The sequence below is a fragment of the Andrena cerasifolii genome, chromosome 1 (assembly GCF_050908995.1).
Source record: "Andrena cerasifolii isolate SP2316 chromosome 1, iyAndCera1_principal, whole genome shotgun sequence".
Taxonomy (NCBI): Eukaryota; Metazoa; Arthropoda; class Insecta; order Hymenoptera; family Andrenidae; genus Andrena; species Andrena cerasifolii.
The window spans coordinates 24,694,113-24,715,005 of NC_135118.1; the positions used below are offsets into that span (position 1 = coordinate 24,694,113).

A 20,893-nucleotide genomic window follows, 5' to 3' on the forward strand; every position below is an offset into this window, starting at 1 on the left:
AGCAATGCTCCCTGCTTCCTTCTTTCTAAACTTGACATTTAAAATAAGTTGTCCCTTACGCTTCAAGCAGCTCAAAGCCCAACATTCAATATCCAAGAATTAGATTCAAAGACAGAGAGACAAAACCTTCTTTTAGAAATTCTAAAAAGAAAGATATGTTAATGAACTACTAAATTAAGAATTCGAATCCGAACTTTTCATCGTCCTTTCCACCAACAAGTCCACCGATTTAACGAACCAGACCATCCAGCTTTCTTTCTCCCCCTAGCTCGATACTAAAAAACTGTCTGCCGCCTGGACGGAGCAAATGAAGATTTCCTCGTCGAACGTTTGACGATTTAAAAATAATCTTCCGTCAGCGGGCATTCTTTCAGCCGCCTGAACGTGTGCCAGAAGTCGCATCGAGCGTGCGGGGCAAGATTCGCGCGCGTAAATTAAACGTACACATTGATGTCCACGTAGATTCTAGGGGAACAGGATAAACTAGCGTGGCTGAAGCGGGACGGACGTATGTGCGTGATGGAAGCGTTACGACGAGCGCAAAAGCTTCGGCCGCGTTATTTCGCCCGCGACTTCAATTTGGCAGTCGCCGGAACTTGGCACCGAAGTACTTCATTCTCGTGGTTCGCGGCGACCGCGAGAGCTCGGTTCCGCGCCATTCGCGGACCGTGCTTTTTTACTTTGTCTTTAGAAGCGCCGTTTCAGTCCCCTCTATCAACCTGCACCAAAATGATACTATAGGTATTCGCGCGAAATCTGACGTTGATTGGCAGCACGTTCAGCCAAATTGTTCTTCCTCTGCTGAGAACTGACAGCGGAGTCGGTAGTTTACTGACAGACATAGCTTACTGGTGTGTCTGTGAGCGTGGAATTGAGTGGGAAGTAGTGAAAATTGTAATACATATGTGCTAGATTGGGTTTTATTGGTAATGAACTAGCAATGAACTCAACTATCATAGGACTATGGTTGAATTGGGGTAGAAGTGCAGTGGCTGTTGAAGGCTTTTTGGAGCAGAAGCGAGGGTCAGATAATAATGCAAGGTTGACGTAATTTTAATATCCAGCAGGAAATAATGAAGATTTAGGTTTATATTAATTTTTCAGGAATTATATTAATTTTTTAACCTCCAAGTAAATTTTAACATAATTAATCAAATAACCTATATTTTCAATTAAACTTTTCAGGAATTATATTAATTTTTTAACCTCCAAGTAAATTTTAACATAATTAATCAAATAACCTATATTTTCAATTAAATTTTTCAGGAATTATATTAATTTTTTAACCTCCAAGTAAATTTGAACATAATTAATCAAATAACCTATATTTTCAATTAAATTTAACAGAAATTATATTAATTTTAAACCTCCAAATAAATTTTAATACGATTAATCGACTAATTCATACTTTCAATTAAATTTAACATCAATTATTCCTAACACAATTGGGCAGTCGACATTTTAGCTCCACGGAAATCTGTATATATTCCCTTTCAACAAAGCTAATTCTGAATTGGGAGTTAGCACTAAAATAGTCATATCTGAATGGGTACAATAATTATGACACCGAACTTGCTGTTTCTTATATCACGAATACTACAATAACCGCTTAAAAAAATAAAACCTAATAAACATTCCCACTAGTAACCAAATCGCAGCCATGCAATTAGCAAAAAAGACAAATGATCGATTTAGTCGAGGGAGCGAAGTTCGATTCTTGACTCGTCGCCAGAGGGACGTCTGTACGCGGTTTCGTGGCATCGTGGATGGCGAATTACGGTTCGCCCGAGGAAACAGTATTCGGGATAAGGCATTAAAGCCGAAACGGGACTCGTATACATTATCGGTCGGCGGCTGCGACAAGCAGCGAGCGGGCGGGCGCAAAGCCCTCGGACATCTCCCCGTCCCGCGTTACGCTTACGTATTTTGAATCTGGCAGTGGCCAGGCGGCTGGCACAGATTACGCTCTGACGCATTATTATGCGAGAACCGTACAAGAAGCAAGAAGACACGTAGGCCGAGTGTGCACCGGCGAGTATTATTGTCGTTTTGGCAGCTCGCGCGATTTTCGTGATTTAATGCATCGTACACCCTGAGGCCCTAGACGTCGCCAAAACCGTGTACATATGCGCTTCGGCAAGACGAGGCCCCCTGGACTCGCTGGAACCAAATTCATTCGAGCCTTGCCCTGTGCCAACCTTTCTGAGCTATGTACTCTCTAACGGTATTAGAATGACCCATCTCGGTATATGTAGGTATACTACATATAAATTTAAAGAAAAAAAAACAAAGATCAAAATTTTACAGAATTAATTATTTACATATTTTAGAAAAAGTCATACAAAATTTTAGAAAACAAAATGTACTGGGAATGAGTAATGATTAGATGAAATGCCAAACAAGTCATTTTTACCCCCTTGGTAGATCTAGTGTTAAAGCGACTGGGAATTTGAAGGATTCTAATTTGAAGAAGATTATATTTTAACAAAGGGTTCATTCAACGGAAGATATTTTTTTAGACGAAACCTCTGCTGTATCATTCTGATAAGAATACCAGAAGGATCATAGTTTAAGTTTCTTTTTATATAATCACCCATTATACATACAGAAGAATGTTAAGTTGCAGATAATTCATCCCCAATAATTAGTATATTATATACAAATTTTAAACCATAAAACAACTTCTCCTGGATCTCTATACACCTCAATAAAAGCCCTTGACTCAAACAGAAACACCGAAGTCGCACCTAAGAAGTGATAAAAAAAATCGAATGACAAATAGAAACTAATTCTAAAAGCGACGTCGATCAGCAGAAGATGTGCATTTTCATTCATCAAGCTCACCGATGACTATCGTCGGCGACGAAGCGCGCTACAGATTGTTGAGTCTCGGGCGCGGACCGAGCGTTACGACGTGCAAATAATAAGCAGTAGCGGTTACAGGACGACGGACGAGATTTATCAGCGTAACGTTTAGCTGGATGAAGGAAACATGTCTGCTTCGCGCGCCGTCTAGTTCAACCTAAATATTACAGAGCACCGGCTGCCCGTTCACGAAGCCGCGCCGTTTCAGAAACAATTCTCTTCTGCAGCGGGTCAGCGTCGTTCTCCCGCCGCGCGCCTTCCTCTCTGCTACTGTTTTCGCGGCGACCGGCGTCGCTTGCCAAGCCGCGAAGACCACGACGATTTGTCCGTCTCGGATTTTCCTTGTTACATCGTAAATCCGGCCTCTAATTAACAAAGAGTTCGGTAACGCGTTACACGCTGCACACCGATCAACGTGTATTCGAAACATTGTATTCTTTCGAGCACAGTTCGACATACGAAGTGGTCAATTCTGCCTACCATTTTCTTTGCTTTCATCGACAGAATCCATGTTGAACTTATTTACTTATTAATTCAGGGGTGTGAGATGTTTGGTACTTGCACCTGCTGGAGAAGGAAGAAAATTGAAAAATTGTTGAAGGCAGTATTTGGTAGTATGCGGAGCAGCGGCGCCCCCGGGGACACCCCCTACAGAAGGAGCTTTGTAAAAAGAAAAGAGAACCGGATTTTATTTTTTAAATAAATTTGTATGTTCACCTAATGAATTTTATTGAATTTGCAGTAAAAATATTTTTATCCCTTCAACTTGGTTCCCCCCAAAATTAGATCCTGGGTACGACACTGATGTAGAGTACTTTTGATATATTAATTTCTTTTCACAGAAGGGGTTATTTTAATTTTTATGAATTAGAATTTGCAGAATCCTGTAGGGAAATATAGTAGAAAAATTGAAGAAGGCTGTACGAAGATCTGTACTTGTATTTTCAAGGAAAAATCGCTACCTTTAAATTATTATGATCGAGGAAGAGGAGGAAAATATCATCCCGACTGGAAGACACCTCGGAAACGTTAACAATTTCGTATGCACTCTACATCCCAGGCTGCAGACATCGGTACGAATTTCGAGAATCACCAGCAGCAAGGTGAATCAGGAAATCGGACAAACGCCAGCAGGCGTAGATTTTATCGTTGACAAGGAAGACACTCGTGCAGGTGCGAACGCGACCGCGTGGGTAGGGCCATGAATAAATCAGTTCGACTCGCTACGCGAGCGTACACAGATAGGTGCACGTATCTACCCGAGGATCTCTGTTCCTCGAGCTGACCGCCTAGACTTCCCGTGGAAATGCAAAACGAGCCGTGCTGGCTATAGTTTCTCGAGAGGTCGGCGGAACGCATTGGCAAAGACTGCGAAGGATCGTGGAGCAACGGGAGCAGTAACAAGTGGATAATTTTAAATCAGAGGAGCTGCGAAGGACTCTCACTAGATGATACCGTAAACTGGGGGAACATTGGTATGTATTTAACATCTATTAAAAAGAAAAAGGAAAAAATTGTATCCTTAAAATTATAATAATATGAAAATGTTAGTTTTTATATTATATAAAAATGTTAGTTTTTATATTATATAAAAATGTTAGTTTATATATTATATAAAAATGTTAGTTTTTATATTATATAAAAATGTTAGTTTCTATATTATATAAAAATGTTAATTTTTATATTATATAAAACGTTTACGAAAATGATAATTTTTATATTATATAGCAAAATGTTCCAAAAACATGCCAATGTTCCCTCCGTTTACAGTACTTGATAAATTTCATTAACGTTTCCATCTACAATACTGTATCGCATCGAAGATTGAAACAATATAGCTTCTAAAACTAGAGAACACTTCTCCCACTGTTTCATCGAAACACAATTTACTACAATAATTTTCTTCACCTCCCCATCCATCACCCTGCAAGTGCACTCTAAATATTAGCTCGGTTCTAAAGTTCGTTCGCTCACTGTTAAATGATGTATGGTGTACCGAGATGTATTTTTTTTACTACACCTAGGTACTTCTACTTTTACCAGAAACGTGGCAAAAGAATAGCCAAGGAAAATACTTTTTAATTTTAAAAAAAAACTTGTAATATGTTCTTCAATAATGCTTGAATAAAGTGAACGAACTATTTCGTCGATTTAATACAATACACCGTGAAGATTGATCGACACGGTGAATAGTCTACATACTTTCCCAAGCTAAAAATGCGTGAAAGTTTGATCGGATCTCATCGAGAGATTCACAGCTGCATAGCTGCCGCGGTAGCAAAGAAACGACCCAAGTGGAATCGAAGGGGAGCCTGGTCCCGTTCCAGGAACGGGGATGCGCCGTCAGGGGAGCTCGCGATCAGAAAAATTTCAAGAAATAAGGAAGACATAAAGAGAGCACGGGAACCGTGCGTCGCGCTGCCGTTTAACTCGTTGCCACGTGTGTGGTCCCGTCGAAGCACGTGTCGCCCGAGTTCAGGAGCGTGGCTTTTTGTCGCACGGAGTCGCGTCGCGCGGCTTTTTCGCGGAGGATTCCAAAATTCCGCAGTGCGACGGGCCGAAAACGGGCGAGATCGCGGCCAACATTCGGCCAGAATTCGTCCAGCGAGCGCCGCAAGAAACGCGCCTGTAATTATCGCGAAACTCCCCCACCCACCATCCCCGCGACTCCAGCGAATCGATCAATGTCAATTCTTGCTCCTTTCTTTCGTCGAACTATTCGCATCGAACAGCCGAGGGGGGGGGGGAGGAGGTTAAAAAACTGACCAATTAAGCGGAAGACGATTTATCGCGGTATGTAGCCCCGCTTTTTTACGCCTTCAATTACTTTCCTGCGTAGTAGATTTAATTATTCTACGGCGATGGTAGTTTGGAGCTAGAGATGGGATGGAGGGTGCACGGGGTGGATGATCGGAGCACAACGGGGTTGTTTGTGAGGGAAATGGGTGAAATGTGGAAGTAGAGAAGAATGTGAGAAATAATTTTTTAGGGGATTAATGCTGTTGATGTAGATTACTTTTTTAACGAGGGGTGGTCAATGACGTGATGGATAGACTATGTGCAAGTCAGACTTGAATTAAATTGGAGTTACGTAGGTAAGTCTGAATTCGTATGTACCTATTTGAATTTGATTAGTTGTGTGTAGTCAATTCCAAAATCACATCGTTGAGATCGATTCTTACAAGCAGGGAGATTATTATTATTATTTTTATTATTATTATTTTTATTATTATTATTATTTTTATTATTATTATTTTTATTATTATTATTATTATTATTATTATTATTATTATTATTATTATTATTATTATTATTGTTATTATTATTATTATTTATTCACGAGTAAGAAAAACCCTTTAGTAAAGTACAATTATGCACATGTAAGAGACAAAATTAACAGGACAGTAAATAAAGTATATTAAGGACGAGAATGAGAATGCAGAGTTTGCACAACCGATCTCTTAAATTCAGCTGGTATATCGCAAAATAAATCCACAGAGTTACATATGTTATTGCCATGTCTGCAAATACGATCAACACAACAAAATTTCCCAAACAGTGTACGATGAGGTTCGAGATAGAATAAGGCATGCTGTTTTAATTCCCTGGTAGGTACATCAAATTTGAAATGCTCGAGGATAACCGAAGACGTCACGCATCCACGCAAAACCGCGTACACAAACATTGCATCGTACATGTCACGTCGTTTCTCGAGCGACAGAAGATCCAGTCTAGTTAACATCGGATCGTAATTATGACACGTAATTGGTAAAGTATAGCCTCCTCGAAAAGCCGCCAAGCGAAGAAACTTGTGTTGTACTCTCTCAATTGATGCAACGTAATTCTTATAATATGAAGCCTATACTATACAGCTGAACTCCAAGATAGAGCGAGCCAGGGAGCAGTACAGCATCCTTATTGTGTTTATATCTTTAAAGTATCTCGAAATCCTATTGATAAGGCCAAGGGTTTTAAGCCCCTGACATGCAATATTTCGAAATTACACTATTAACTGGTGTCAGTCTCCCTATTAATAGTGTAGCTATATGTCATTGTGTTCTTTTTTAAACTGAATCAAAATATGCAGCATTTGGATATGTTGAAGAGTAACTTATTTCTAATACACCAAGTTTGAAGTCTATTGAGGTCGTTTTGTATCAGTTGCGTACTATCCGGGCTGTCTAAGCTGTGGTATATTTTCAAATCATCCGCGTATAATAGATATTTGCAAATTTCGAGTACCTCCCCAATATCGTTTATAAATAGATTGAAAAGCAGAGGTCGCAAGTGAGATCCCTGTGGAACACCAGAGCCGACTTCGACGATCCTGGATAGCGAATTATTAAATTATCCTTTAATCGTAACGGGATTTTCGTGCCACCTTGTATAGTGAAGATTCGCGTAATTAAAAATTATTGAATTCCAATCGTTATGTCTATTCATTCCTACAAACCGTGCTCTGAATCTCCAAATATCATTTCAATTCGTCTTACACCTCCTAACAGTGGTTCTCAAGCAGCGTCCCTTATTCTCCATGCTTCTATCCAACTTCTACTCCATTCTGTTTAAATGTCTCAATAACGAATCTACTACCCAAGTACATCGCGAAGTCGGGGAAGTTGAGAACCTCTGTTCCGCAGACTTCATAAATCGTCGAGCTTGATGAAAGCTATCCGAACGACGGTATTCTTTTGTATTTAAAATAGTTCCGCGTTTCGTAGCTCTGTAACGTTCCCTGCCACAGTGGATCGACGAAAATTTCGTCTAAAAATAATTTCGCCCCGTTTTACGATCGATACGATTTGGACGTGACTCGGCCGACGGCGGGGTGTCTTCCTTTCGCCAGGAAATTTAAGGGAAACCGCGTATCATTTTCAATGGCTTCGACGGACCGGCCAAGACAAAAGTATTTCATAAATATGAACGGTTGCTGGCACCAGTGCCGCGAAACAAAAATACCGTGTCGCGCGACATTTCGCTTCTGCGAGTTTGACAGTAAATATCAAAGAATCTCAGCTAACGTTCCGCGCGGCGCGTAATATACGAATTCTGAAACGTGTCGTTCAAAGAAGCCCGGCTAAATTGCCCATATGTCACCCGCACAACGCTGGCAAATTGGATTGTTCACGGGCAACTTAGTGTGCAATTTTGCAACGATTCGGTGGCTGCGCAATATCTACTATCTTCCAAAGTAAACGAGCGAACGCTAATGGCATTAAAACAATGTGCCCGGATATTTGGCCTGCTACCCTCTTCAAACTGGCAAGTGATTTTGTGATACCCTAATATGACTGACATAAATGAAAATAATAATTTATACAATATTAATTATCAATATTACGTGTATTTGCCAATATAAAGTGGACAACGCCGACTCAAAGGTCGCACACGCTAAAAATACTACTTAAATGGGACGTTATCTTTAGCAATTCGATAACAAACACCAACAAAGTGAAAGACCTTTCTATCACAACTGAAAGAATTATGCTAAAATTCGAAAGTACTGGTATACGGCTCAAGCTGGTACACGTGGAGTCATCTGACAGCAGACGGAGCAACCACGAGGGTATCGAACGTTATCGATGGTTTCGAGCGAAGTCCAGCGATGTGGGAGGCCCGACTTAACCCCAAAATAGAGTAAACATTTGTCGAAATTCGGCGCCAGAGACAGTTCGTTCGCAATCCCGTTTGATTTCTATGGAGACCAAGATGGCGGGCATACGCGCGAAAAAAACCCATTCGGGAAAACTTGTTATCGATGGGAAACAGTGAATGACATAATTGGAGCGAGCGCATGTTCCGAATAGTCTAGACGGGTCTGTTTACAGTGGACAAGCCCCGTTCGTCGGCGGCCGTGAATGTCGATGGACTGGAAGGGATACAGAGTCGTGGATGACAGCGTCGAGGAGCAACGGAATCGTTTCGCGAGACCAATGCAAAAAGTCGTGCGTGGGAACAGGGGTGTAAAGTAGCCGCGCGCACTGTTAATTCCTCGCGTGCACGCCGCTCGATTTAAAGAGATCCACGTACTCACCCAACTGTCGAGGCCCCCAAGGGCCTGTGCCATGTACCCCAGCTAAACGTGTTCGATTCCTTTAACACTGAACGCGAAAAACACCCCTCTAAATCACTTGTCACTAATTAAAGGCCTCGCGATGGCGGCCATAACTGTCGTTTGGCTGTGACTTGCTACGCCGGTCGCGAGATGGCGTCACGATACGACCGATGCAGCGCAGGCGTAGTTTCAATCGACGATTAAATGAAATTTCGAATTTCGATGGGAATTCTAGATGGTCGAATGCTTGAAGGTGTCTTGAAATTATGAGTTCGAACTGGAAGAGCTTCTCTTACTCGTACACTGCACACGAACTGTTATATTTTATAACAGAATATATTTTAGGAGTGCATTCTTAGGGACGCTTCTCATTGACAAAAGAAATGATCGTTTAATTTAATGTGAATGAAAGATGTTTCATTTAACGTTAAACGAGAGTGGTGTATGTTGTCGATAAAGAAAATAGCTAAATCTACCATGTTTCATTCATGTATCGTCAGATTTATTGTGCCGCAGCGTTCTCATTTTCTCGATTGGAAAATGTTCATCGATCTTTCCCCTGCAACGAACTACGATTCATTGCTGCTAATGCAAAAGAAGATGCTAGAAAGGCAGTAGCAGTTAAGTCAAGCGAGGTCTGATCAATTCAACTGTGTCAATATCAAGAAGTGCGAGTGTCTTTCCTACTGCACACATTTGAATTACCCGCGCGTTAGATCGAATTGTTAGCTCGCCCCGAGTTTAAGCAGTGATGAGATTTCTCGTGCATGCGCAGCGATTTTAGCATCAGTATAGTGCAAGTTTCGATAAAATGGGGTACCTCTATCACCCTGTTGCTTTCCCGCCAATAACACTACACATATTAGTTGCGCCCCAACATTGATACGTTACTGCAAACGCCCCGCATGCGCGTGAAAACCCGTCCCCAATCCCATCACTGTCACTCGAGAGGCTTTCACGTTTCTGCTAGTTTCTGCTGTGTACAGGTTGCGAACAAGCTAACTAAATCCGCAAAAATGAGGCTTCTGAGAGATATGTTACTCAAGAAAGATTTTCAAAAACTGTGGGGCGAACCACTGGGTACGTTATGATAATACAGGCGAAATGGAAGAAAATTAATCATAGATCCGACGATATTGCAGGAGTTAAAGTGAAATACTTCTGGAATAAAAGCTGGGATGATCACCCAGAAATCATGGCAATTATGCCATTATTTGTCATAGGACTGGGCACGATGGGATGGTCATTTTATCAAACGAATGCTGATGATAGACCGCCAAAGTATTATATGATACCACCCAGTGAGTAGGCCTTCCAATTTCTGTAGCTTGGTTAGGTTATGTTGTTATGCAACCCTATCAGTACATGAGGATTACGTTGATACTGTAACGCATTAAATAAGAATTCAGCCTGCATCGTTACAACTCTGTACAACCGTTTCCATGGAAACTGATCATATCTTCTAAAGCTTGGTAAATTTCAGTTTTCAGGCCCGACGATCCCAGAGTTGCAACCATTAGGAAAGACGAAACATTGTGTCCAGAGAAGCCAACGTCGTTAAATGTATATTTTTAAATGAAATGAACGTAATACTTCCCAATTCATAAGCTATTGTAATGTATATTATAAGTGGAACGTTGTAGTCGGAAGATCTTTATGTATGAAAGTTAAAGAGTATAGTACTGTAAATAAACGTTGTTCGGAACGAGACATAATTATGTCTTATCAATTCTTCGGTCAGAAAGAACAAGCAAATTTTGTGACATTACTTTATCAACAACTGTTTTCAATTGTGAAGTTTGTGAATCGTACAGTTTGCTTACAGTTGTACTTAATGAAAGAAATTTATACAGCCATGAAACATAAGATTCGGTAAGTGCTAGTATAAAGTGACCAGACATCCCGCATTTGAGCCCTTTGTCCCGCATTGAAAAGTATCCCGGATTGGACATGTAATCTTTTACATTTTTGCAGTGGCATAAAGTTACTGTTTCCTCTACTTTTTTTGTTGTGAAAAAAGAAATATTTTTAATTTCGCTTGAATGTATCACTTTATAATCACAAGTATGTATTTTTAAATATATTGTAAATGCTTCAGAAACTACGGAACAGATCTCATCACGGATCTGTTAACCTTTCTTTTTTTGTTTGCTTGCTTGCTTGTTCAGCATTGGAACAGAAAATATATGGTCACTTTATGCTAGCAGAAAGCAACATGTTCAAGTGAATGATTAAAGCATACAATTTGTTTAACCCTCATTCGTGAAAAAATCGAGTTATTGTAATGTGAAAACTTCTTTTGTGGAACAGTAAATGGAACAGTAAATTTAACTTTTAATTATGAAAACTTCTAATACCTTCGGTAAGTTCAAATGATGAGGCATGTTTGAACGACGTCATTCTCGATCAGGCTGTTGCAGTCAGTTATACGTAGACATAACCATGTATGCAGATCTGCAATAAAAGCACACAAACGAAGCATATAAGTGTATCGAAATAGGAAGAAATTTCTTAAAACTATTAATTAATCTCTCTATTGCAGAAGATTTTCGAAAGATTTAGATAAGTAGCGTTGAAAAATAACAGTTTATCGCGACCTGTGCAATAATGCTCGTTTGAAAGTTTCGTTAGAAAACAGCATTCGACGTGTCGTGCACTAGAATCAAGCGTTTAAAAATGAAAGACTTTGTTTATGGTAGTCTGCACGAAAACAACAGAATTTTCCGTGGCGAAGTAAGATAACAGATTTTATCGCTACCTAGAGAATTTCGCTTCATTCGAAATACTCGTGGTAATGGCGGGAAGCCAGTTACGAATTCATTGTGATTGAGTTTGTGCAATATAATGTTAGCAATGAACAATAGATTCAGCTTACTCTTCTTTGGTAAATCGAGGTAAATACAGAAGCTTTCGCGTAATCACCCACTAAATCCAACTGAAACACTTTAAAAAAAACGGTATCACTTGGACTACACTCTACTACACTGCCCAAACAATGTGAACCGGCCGCCATGACAGTTTCTCTCTGTTCGAAAGACAGAGAAGGCGGATTTTCGTAAAGAAGCGAGAGAGAAGAAGATTGTCGAAGTGAAGTGGGGAAACGACATAGTAGGGATAAATCTTCGGTAGCCTTCAGCAACCGATACCTTTTGTCTCGACTGTAGCTGAGAGCTGGAGGTTCCCAGAAGTTGAAATATTATTCTTACAATCTAACCAGAGGAGTACAACGAATCTAGCGTAAATAACCACGAAGAATAACATACTAAATATCCGCAAGACGAGGGATCTATACTTAACCCGTTTATTTACGCCAAATGAAGCAGCAACGTTCTCGTCATGTACCAGGAAGGTGTTTCTGATGGCTGGCTGCACGTGTGCGTATAGCGTTACAATTACGAGGCCTTTGTGGACCAAAACGCCGCCTAATCAATATGCTAAAGAGGCTGGAGAAGGTCAGCTCAAAGTCCTACGGCCTGATAGGACGGTTTGCGAAACGGTCGTGTGGACGCGTGAAAGGGACACGTCGAACTCGCCCGGATTTACAATAGTTTACGTACGAAAAGGAAACGCGAGGCGTCAAAACGCGGGATATAACGTGAATCGGGTGACATTTATCGAGCGTCTATTGGCCGCTCGGGATGACATTTGGCCCGATACCGGTCGCGCAAATGCCGGGGCTCTTTGCATTTACTGAAACGCTTCAGGAAGTTCGCGCTAGCCGTCAGGCCCAGTGGCGTTGGTCGCCTGCCAACATGGATCACGAACGTTTCCAAGAGAATTCTCGATTCGAATGCAGGGCCACCGTGGAGATTGTTTAATTGAACGTGACGAGGGATGCGGGGTCGCTGTTTTACATGCGAGACACGAGCCACTACAGACTGAAACTATATCCTATTTCCTCTTCTTTTCTACCTTTTCTTTACCTTTAGAAGCAAAATGGAATTCTGATGTCGACGCGGGGTATAGCGTTTCTGGAACTTCAGCAGCGGTTTAAGCTAGAGACGTCTTGCCCTTTACGATCCCGCAAAGCGTTCGAATGGATCGTCAAAGTTTTACTGATCCACGGCAACAAAGCAGCGATGTTTCGTGTCAGCAATTCCGAGGACTTTATTAATTGGAATTACGAGGGTGTATAAAAGCGCGCAATCCGGTTCCAGCCGTAAAGAATTTAAAAACTGCAACATCTACAAGGCCTCTTCCTAATTCTAATTTTAACAAACATTTTCCAGCACTGTCTTCGAACGCGAGTGCACGTATCCAGAGGACCTCGGACGCGGAGGCTGTCTTGCAGGAGCGGTTGCGAGGGTAAAACGTAGCTCCGCGGAACGGTCGTACATTTGGCCGCATGAAATATGTAAAGGCCGGTGTGAGGGTGGCTTAAACCTGCAGGGCGGCACGGCAGCCGGGGATGCACCTGATGGTGGCGCGCAGGATCGCAGGATCGCGGCGGCCTGTGCCTCCTTCTGTAACGTGTGCACGCCGTTATGCCAACGCCGTGGCGCGGATGAAAGCACCGTGGGTGGTGGTGGGGTGGCGATCGAGGAAGACGGAGGAGCAGGGAGGAACGGAGAGACCTACTTAAAGGGACGGAGAGTGGAGCAACAGGAAGGAGGGAGGGTGGCTTGAAAGGGTGAGCGAGAGTGAGGGAGAGAGAGAGAGGCCGAGGGTGCAGGATGAAGCGAGAAGTGGAGAGAGCTGGCCCATGAAGGGTGAGCGAAGGAGAGGAAGGCAGACACAAGCGGGCTATAGAGTCGGAGGGAAACGATGGCAGTGGACACGGCGGGGCAGGGAACACACTGGAGAAGAAACGAGGGTGAAGAGAACGAGGGAGATGGTGATGCAGGTGGAGCAGGACGAGGCGACGTGGAACGAGGGAATGGGACACGTAGAAAGGGGTGACCGGGTAAAACAGAAATACTAAGGAGGGAGGGTGGAGTAGAGGGGAGAGGAGGCAGAGCGGGAGAGAGAGTAGAGGGACCTCCGCGAACGGACCACCCCTCGGTGGTTTGCCAGTGGTTCAGTCAGCGTTTCGCACCGGCGTCGCTTCTCCGCTGCTCTGGTGGCTCGTCTCGGTCAGTCTCGTGCAGATAATCGCGTGGCCGATGCCGCGAGATCAGTGACGTTGTGGCCCGCGGGAACGACACCGAGGAGCCAGGGCAAGCCGCGAGGAAGCCGAGAAGCCGAGGCGGCGTCGTTCCTGGCACAGTGCTCCGCCGGAGTTAAAGCCTCGCCACGTCGCTGGCGCACGTAGAAGTGAATCACGGTGTCCCGGCAGGGAAGGTGACTCCAGCAACAACACCTCGAGGTGCAACGGCGAACCGCGACGAGGACCTGAACGGGTCCAAGAACGGTGCATGTCTCAGCCCCTGCCCGCCAGCTTTTCATCTTGCGAAGCTCTGCCTACGTCCCTGAGGTAAGGACCTCTCGATTCTCCACCTCCGAGTCCTCCTCCCCGCCGACCTTCGTCGAAGGACGACGTCCGAGGATTTATTCCACCCGGTCTCCCCTATTCTCCAAGATATCGCTCTGTAGGAAAGTAAAAAGGGATCCTCGACGATTCAAGAAGGCGTCGTTCGTCGGCTTCCTGTGTAAGCGTTACAACAATTCTACGTGTGCGCGCGTGGCCTTATTCTCTTGCTACAAAATCGGGGACAAGAACGTTAATGTAACGACACTCGGTGGGAAAGATGCTTGGAGTGAAACGAGGGTTCTTGAACCCGGTGGAGGATCAATTGTAATTGTCGCTGATACGACCGTCGTTTTACGCACTGGCTCGTCGTAAATCGGGTATTTCGAGCCGCTAGACCGTTCGTCATAATTATCCATGGTCGACGAATCTTTTACAAACCGCGTCCTTGCGCGTCTCTCGACCTCACCTGTGCCCGTTAATACTGCACACGGATTCCCAATAAAGGCACAATGCGCGGGGAGAGAGAGAGAGAGAGATAGCGAGTTCCGCAATTGTGACTTGACTTTCTCAGCGATGCATCGATCGCGCGTTCCTCTGCAATCTGATCCTGGACTGATCGTTACGGGCGCAATCAGCTTCTGACCCGATCGCGCGTACCTTCGCTCGCGGAATTAACATTGCACGGGAGATCCGCGATACGATACAAAACATCAGCCACTGCAAATACTCTCCTCTTCCAATATCTCCACCGCCACTTATGCCCGACCCAAGGTGCAGTAATACAAGAGCATTTTTCAATCAAACCTGAAACCATGAAACACCGCAATCACCGCGATCGATCTTCCAATCTCCGAACGAGCTCCTTCAAAGAATTCACCTCGTAAAATGGCCCCAGTTGCGACCAGGTGCAAGTGCCACGTTCCAATGGCAATGCTGTCTGTTTAGCCCCACTTGGCGTCGATGTAAATCAGTGTCGACCGGTTGTTCTCGCGTGATACCTCTTATCTGCACGGTCTCCGTTATTCACGGGCGGGATAGTCGGTTTCGGTGGGGCCTCGGGAAGCGGAGTTGGACGTCGGCCAGATCGGGGGTGCCATGACTCTGCACGTATAACTACACGCGGCTAGAAACAGCTGTTAACCCGACTTGTTGCACCGTCGAACAAACGGTGGCCACGCTGCACACCAGCGACCCTACGGACCGCACCGGCTCTTTGTTATTCAGCAAGATGCAACTAAATCTTCGGCACGTGCGCCAGCTTCGTTTTTTTTTCACGCTCTTCAGCCGGTCTGGCTCGGTTAACCGAATCGAAACCGCTGGCGAAGGTTAAGGGCGGGATCAAGGTCAATGGATGCTTGCAAATTGAAGCGCCACTTGTTGAAGTTGACGTCTCGCCCTACGTAGTCGCGGCACGATGCACCGCTGACGATATAATTGTACCCGCGGAATCCCTTGAATTTAGTAAACATTGAATCCCGGGGGGCAGGGATTTCGTTGGATTTGTGTAGACCGTGGATGATGAATACACCGCGGGGATGAATTATTCATTTATTTATTTACCATATAAACGGTTAAAATCATTTCAGAATACAAACGAGTTTAACAAAAATAGATACAGTAAGGACAAACAGAAAACAAATGGAGAATAATAAATAAGAAAAATGGTCCCTAACATTCGAGAGAGCTCTCTAAGCGATAGTTTATTTATTTATTTATTTCACGGGCAGTCGCTCAGTATTATATAATTGGTTAAACACAACGTCATCGCAGAAGATCAAAAGTAGGTCTGTTGTCACATAGAAATCGCCGTTAGAATACAATGTTTGAACTGGTTTATAGAGCCAGAGAAAAAATCAACACAGTGGGTAATATTGTTAGCCAAACAACACATCCTAGTTATAGGGTCATTATGCCTACTTAAAATTGCTCCTGAACATATCGATATGGAAAACAGGTACAGAGAGCGCAGACATATGTTAAAGTTAATTAATTCAAGCAATGTTGGACTGTCTATCTGATTATTAATGGCTTTAAATATAAAAATAGCATCCGCGATAGTTCTTCTACTCTCTAACGTATTCATGTTCAACTTCTGCATAATGGTATCATAATTATTATGGTTAAATCTATGCATGGGGCATCCCAATACGCGAGAGACAAAACGAAGAAACTTATGTTGAGTTCTCTCAACTAACTTAATATAAATTGTTTGACGCGGAGACCAGATAACACTCGCATACTCTAAATGGCATCTAACTAATGAGTTCAATAAAAATTTTAACGTGCGAGAGCACTTAAAGTCTTTACAGAACCTGGAAATAAGGCCGAGTGACCTGTTAGCAGTATTGACGATACTGGTGATGTGCTCATCGTAAGATTTATGATTACGTTCGTTCTTTATTTGAACACGGTATTTCATTTATAGAATGTTCGCCATGGGCCCTTTGTAGTTATCGTATCATATGCTGATGTCATATTTTAATTAAACACGTTCGTTCTCGTTTAATCCACCGAGTATCCAGGATTCAAATGTGACCCGCGGCTGGCCGTTTTTGCTCGGCTTTAACTAATTGCCCCCAAGATCTACGCTGCATTTCCCACCGCCAGCGTTTCTCCTTATTTCTCATAATATCTGTAACGACGCAATAGAAGCTCGGCGATCTGTCGAGAGCGGCTTCCCACCCCTTTTCTTCGCCGAACGAAACTCTCGTAATCATCGATTCATCGTCGTTGGACCGATATCTACCCATCGGTGCGCCTTCTATTCTTCGCGTTGCCCTCCCTGCGAGTATCCGTCGTTCAAGACTTCTCAGACTTAAAAATTAAATCCAGACCGAGGCTCCGCGGCCCGAGGGCAGCGTTCCGTTGAAATCCGGGGATACGCTGCCGCGTGTTTGCAAGATTGCCGAGTTTCCGGCGCACGTAGGCGAGCACGCCCGTGTTCAGTCTACCAGGGGCAAGGGATTTACGATTGTTCGTCAGGGTTGAATTCAGGACGGAAGTATCGCGAATTCTGTACGCGGCCAGCGCACAGTGGGGTATTCGCACCGAAAAGCCGGACATGACGAGTTTAAAATTTGCTCAATCTTTAAATTCCCATAACTTCGTCAAAATTCATCCAAAATGAATGAAACAAAAACCATTTTAAAGTTTGCGCTGTCTACTTTTTGATTCTTTTAATTACTTGCATCGTAATGGTATCTAAGAAGTAAAAATGGCTTTAAAGTGGAGTATATCACATTGTCTATATTTCTCGATATCTGTTAAGTTTACGGGCTGCAAACAACGGTCCGTGCAAGTTTTATCTGCACGATTGCAGAATATGATCGTTTGTCTTTAATATAAGTCAAACTTAATTGCAAAAAGATGTTTTTTAACAAAGATATAGGCATTTAAAAGAACTAATGCATAATAGTAACTAATTAAATAGATACTAACTAATGTGGACAAAAAAATAATTAAATAAATAATAAATAAGTAATTAAATAAGTCATAAATAATATACGAACCCCAATCCTAGCAAAATTTATAACAGTCAAAACTTCAATCGTCACAAACTGACAGATTAATTCGCTATAGCTTAACAAGAAATAGGCAGCAGCAGACGTATACAGGTCAATTTTATTTTGAAATAATAAAAATTTGTATTTATAGTATATAAAATCTAATTTATTATGGGTACTATATATTTCAAGAATATTTTTACCTATAATGCATGCATTTTCGGTAGAAGAAGTTTTAATTTTTTTTAGAAATAATATTTCTTATACATTATTTATGTCCTCGTCTTCGTCCTGGTCTTCGTCTTCGTCTCAGGCATTCATCTACCTTTAATACTAAACATTTTACGGCTTACTCAAAATTTTTTAAATTCACTAATGTCCAGCTTTTCGGTGCGAATACCCCACTGTGCAGCGTGCCACACCGTCGCTACGAGTATCGACGTTACAGATGTGCTTTCGCGAACGGACAACTGTAATTAACGTCACTCACTAACGAATTAGCCGTAGCCTAGGCCTCGAGTGTATCCTTCCCCGGCAAATAATAAATTTCCCCAATATCGCTCGGATCTCGATTTTCTCTTTCCCTTGCCTCTCTTCGCTCGGTCGAGATTCTCCATTGAAATTCCATCGGATCGATGACGGATATACGTGCCCCGAATTCGATCCGTGGAGACCTATTCGAGGAGGCAATGAACCATGGCCATTTCCACGAGACACTGTCTCTGACGAGCGTGCAGTGGGCGGCAGAAATTCCGAAACGCCCGTAGGACATTAAGCGAAATAAGGGCTATAACGGGAACCCATCAAGCTCCTGGTTCCTGTTTCTTCATTGATTAGGCGCTCGTCGAAAGAGCTGATTGGTTGGGCTCCCATCGGTGCTAGTAAACTCAGAAATAAGTACAGCTCCGACGATGGGGACGTTTAACGTCCGCATCTTCTTGTAATCCGAATGAGACCTGCCAACGATGGCTCGTGAATGATGGATGCGACATTCGGCGGGGAGCTGGCATACATTCAAATATTCATGCGCTAGACTCATAAAATCATTATCCGACTCATTGTTTTCGTTCAGTGCGGTGTATATAAAAGCCCCCGCGGTTAACTTTCATTTATTCATTTAAATATACCGACGGTAGGGTAGGAAACGAACATTTACATCCAGAATACTCTAATGGGGCTTAAATCGTCGTTTCTGACGCACGCTGTTTAGTCGCTCGTTGAAATCGTTTTAACCTCCACTTCGATAAAGATACATAAATTTATTCTTTAAAAATACGTAGGTGACTTTGAAGATTGCGGTACTGAATACAATTTGCGAGAACAAGCAAATCAAAATTTGTTATTTCAAATCATAAAACTTTCGTTTTCCATGGCCATCTAGCCTGAAGGGTAATGGAAATATATTTAATAGCTAGGAGACCATTTCTCACTGCGATCTTCTGAGGATCTTAACCGAATCTGAGGGAAAGTCGATATAATCGAATTGGATCGCACAGTAACACTCGTTATTAAGGTGTTGACGCTGTCCTGAGAAGTTCCGACGTCGAAAAGTTACTTAATCCTTACTACCCCCGATCACTTCAGGCAAGAATACCAAACCAGTGATCGTTGGACAAAAGCAATTGAGGACCTTGCGGCAAGACCGGTGCAGCTCCATCTTTACCAGCTTCAAGTAAAATTAGAAAAAACTGTTTATAAAATTATTCACTTGATTTAACATTAAAAAGAAGAGAAAAGTTTTTCAACATTAAGAACACTAATTAAGAAATATATATTTACACTCAACCGTTATTGAGTTGATAAGCTTTTATTTCTACAAATTTTTCATATCTGAAGCATTCGTATTGCGTAAAACAGTAATGGGTGAAGATTCAAAATTTGCAATAAATCGCTCATTTGTTATCGGATTTGGATAAAACGCGCGCCAAACGATGTGGAATATTTTTTTTTACATATATCACAACGCCATAACTGAAAAACTGTCTATAGAGCTGCACCCCTCTTGCTGCGAGCCCCTCAATAGTTGGAGGCACGACTGTTTGTCCGTTATTGGCAGCCGAAATCCGTCAACATAATTCCCTCGTCCCAAGTAGAATCGATAGTTGACGATGCGCCCGCACCTTCTACAGGCGTACCAAGTTCTCCAGGAGTGGAGGTTGCGCTCGAGCTGAATGGACCTCGAGTAAAGTAGGAAAACGTTTAGTAACTTGCGCGTAGGTGAGTGGCCGAAGTTCGACAGCCGAAACTTGCCAGGATACTCGGCGCCGTGTTCGCATCTTATCGAATTTTCGTCGGTCTGCGCTCAAGAGGCGCGGGGAGGGCCTCGGTTATAAGCGGAACGGAGTTTCCTAAGATCGAACACGGCGGGCAACTATGCAACGCCGAAGAGTTCGGGAACGGTTGCAATTATTCTCGCACGGCCAACTTTGTCCACGAATCAACTGCGCTGTTCGGGTACTTCGAACGCTGATCGCTCTGTGAAGTCAACGCTCCGCGGAGTTTGACCTCTTACTGTGGTCCCACGTCGAAAGCATTAGGAGGGTATAGACGGAGGAGGTTGCAGAGGAAAGTACTGTTCTTTGTAGAGTGCAAGTAAAAGACAAGTATTAGGACTCGCAGCCTATCCGTTTATGCGGATATGTGAAGCCCAGTGCATAGTCAGATTATTTATGTGCGGAGCTACTGCTCCTATCATACATCATGTTGCCCAAGGTAGCGACATTCAACTGTTTCTTTTCTACTTTCTGGCAGTCTAGTTATATATGTCGGCGAAACATTCCCATGTTATGTCGCGTGAGCGATGAACTTTGGATAATGCCACGAGCTACGTTTAAGAAAACTCAGCTCCGGGGGTCGTGTAGCTCAGGAAATTAGCTCCCCAAAATTACTGGCCACTGAAACGACTTGCACGAATCAGATTAACGGCGTCTCTGTGGTAATCAACTCTCGGCCTGATATCCCGCAAGATACTGGGTAAATAATCGAATGGTCGCTGGCTATATTACCCTTGTTTGCAAAGGAAATTCCTCGAGCTATATTAGAGACTGTAACTTGTTGTTA

General features: G+C 42.9%; 3 protein-coding genes across 5 annotated transcripts in view; 2 read left to right on the forward strand and 1 right to left on the reverse strand.

The window, feature by feature from the left end:
• LOC143371112 (uncharacterized) overlaps nucleotides 1-11,319 on the reverse strand; it is a 381,457-nt gene extending 370,138 nt beyond the window's left edge. For 2 of the 3 annotated variants that reach the window (XM_076816011.1, XM_076815995.1), the window contains exon 1: nucleotides 8,900-9,034. In XM_076816011.1, the coding sequence (XP_076672126.1) occupies nucleotides 8,900-8,932 (33 nt within the window). In that variant the 5' untranslated portion in view covers nucleotides 8,933-9,034. Of the gene's footprint in view, nucleotides 1-8,899; nucleotides 9,035-11,277 lie in introns of those variants that run through there. The other variant, XM_076816002.1, reaches the window with a different exon arrangement.
• Nucleotides 9,843-10,635, forward strand: LOC143371277 (uncharacterized). The gene is made up of 3 exons (XM_076816248.1): nucleotides 9,843-10,000; nucleotides 10,063-10,221; nucleotides 10,404-10,635. Exons 1-3 carry the CDS (start codon nucleotides 9,937-9,939, stop codon nucleotides 10,493-10,495), a joined length of 315 nt encoding a protein of 104 aa, XP_076672363.1. The 5' UTR covers nucleotides 9,843-9,936; the 3' UTR covers nucleotides 10,496-10,635.
• Nucleotides 11,320-13,909: 2,590 nt separating the features above from the next.
• Nucleotides 13,910-20,893, forward strand: part of LOC143371227 (dexamethasone-induced Ras-related protein 1) — a 79,962-nt gene continuing 72,978 nt past the window's right edge. Inside the window, exon 1 of the mRNA XM_076816184.1 lies at nucleotides 13,910-14,333. The gene's annotated coding sequence lies outside the window, so the exon portion shown is untranslated. The remainder of the gene's footprint in view (nucleotides 14,334-20,893) is intronic.